Genomic DNA, 1,070 nt, shown 5'->3' with positions numbered 1-1,070 from the left:
GGGGGCAGGGGGGCAGGGGGGGGGGAGGGGGGGAACAAGGAGGGAGAGGGAAGATGTCCATCTTCCAGTTAATGGGCCAGTTCATGCAGGTGAGCGGCGAGGGAGAGGCTGACGTACATGGACAGAGCCAAGTTCATTTTGCAGGAAGCTCTCGACTGGCTGCACGAGGACGAGGTCGGTCTCGTTGATCTTTGTCAAGGTGTGTTGGGAGGGGGGGAGGGAGGGGCGAAGAAGGGGGAATAATGAGTGACACGCGAGAAGTCGAGCGGACAGGGGGGTGTTGCGCGTACGAGGAGGGAGCGAAACTGCTCGAGCTCGCGGAGGTTCTGGCTAAATTTAACCAGAGCGGCCTCTGCGATGGGCGAGAAAAGAGGAGCGAGCGAAGGGCGCAAGATATATGCATATTGGGGGAGGACGAAGGCGGGCAGAGAGCAGAGAGCAGAGAGCAGAGAGCAGAGGGGGGGGGAAGGGCGGGGGGGCAAGAAGTTAGGGCTTGGAGGAGGGGGATGGCAGGCACATGCAAAGGCCCAGGCCGACCGGAACGTACCGATGGAGTCGGTGCCACTACGCTCATACTCGGAAAAGCGCAGGAGCTCATCGGCAAATCCATTGTTGCGGTTCATGTACACTGGGTGTGCGTGCAGACGCGCGTGTGGACGTGTGTAGGAAGGCGCGTTGAGATCCGGTGGCCCGGTGCCGACACATGCACGGACGAGGAGCGAGATGGGCGCAGAACGGGCGAGAAGGGGCGAGAAAGGGGGGTGTGAGCGGAGGGGGGGTGTTGGATGGCTGGTCTGGAGGCACATCGTGGTATGAGGCCGGGAAGGGGCAAACAAGGGCACAAATCCCGACACCGAAGCGCACCGGTGCCGGTTTCCATCAAGGACCGAGCCGATCGGCAGATGCCTTTGATGGAGGACTCAAGATCGGACACATTCGACTCCACCAGCTGCAACTGGGCCCGAAAGTAGGGCGTGTCGGAGATGCAGTCGTGGGGGTTGAGTTTGTTACAGCGACCCATGATGTCGGACCGAACTCACTCGCAAGGGCGCCACCACTGGGGGGGGGGG

The 1,070-nt window shown here is 61.8% G+C and overlaps 1 protein-coding gene across 1 annotated transcript in view; it reads right to left on the bottom strand.

The window, feature by feature from the left end:
- H696_04079 (hypothetical protein) overlaps window positions 1-1,021 on the bottom strand; it is a gene marked incomplete at both ends in the record, with an annotated part of 5,560 nt that extends 4,539 nt beyond the window's left edge. Inside the window, 4 exons of the mRNA XM_009497960.1 lie at window positions 118-189; window positions 291-352; window positions 548-628; window positions 865-1,021. Coding sequence (XP_009496235.1) covers window positions 118-189; window positions 291-352; window positions 548-628; window positions 865-1,021 — 372 coding nt within the window. The remainder of the gene's footprint in view (window positions 1-117; window positions 190-290; window positions 353-547; window positions 629-864) is intronic.
- Window positions 1,022-1,070: the final 49 nt, after the last annotated feature.

The sequence above is a fragment of the Fonticula alba genome (assembly GCF_000388065.1).
Source record: "Fonticula alba strain ATCC 38817 unplaced genomic scaffold supercont2.6, whole genome shotgun sequence".
NCBI lineage: Eukaryota > Rotosphaerida > Fonticulaceae > Fonticula > Fonticula alba.
The sequence above is the reverse complement of the archived record's forward strand: the minus strand, read 5'-3'. Positions and strand labels throughout refer to the sequence as shown.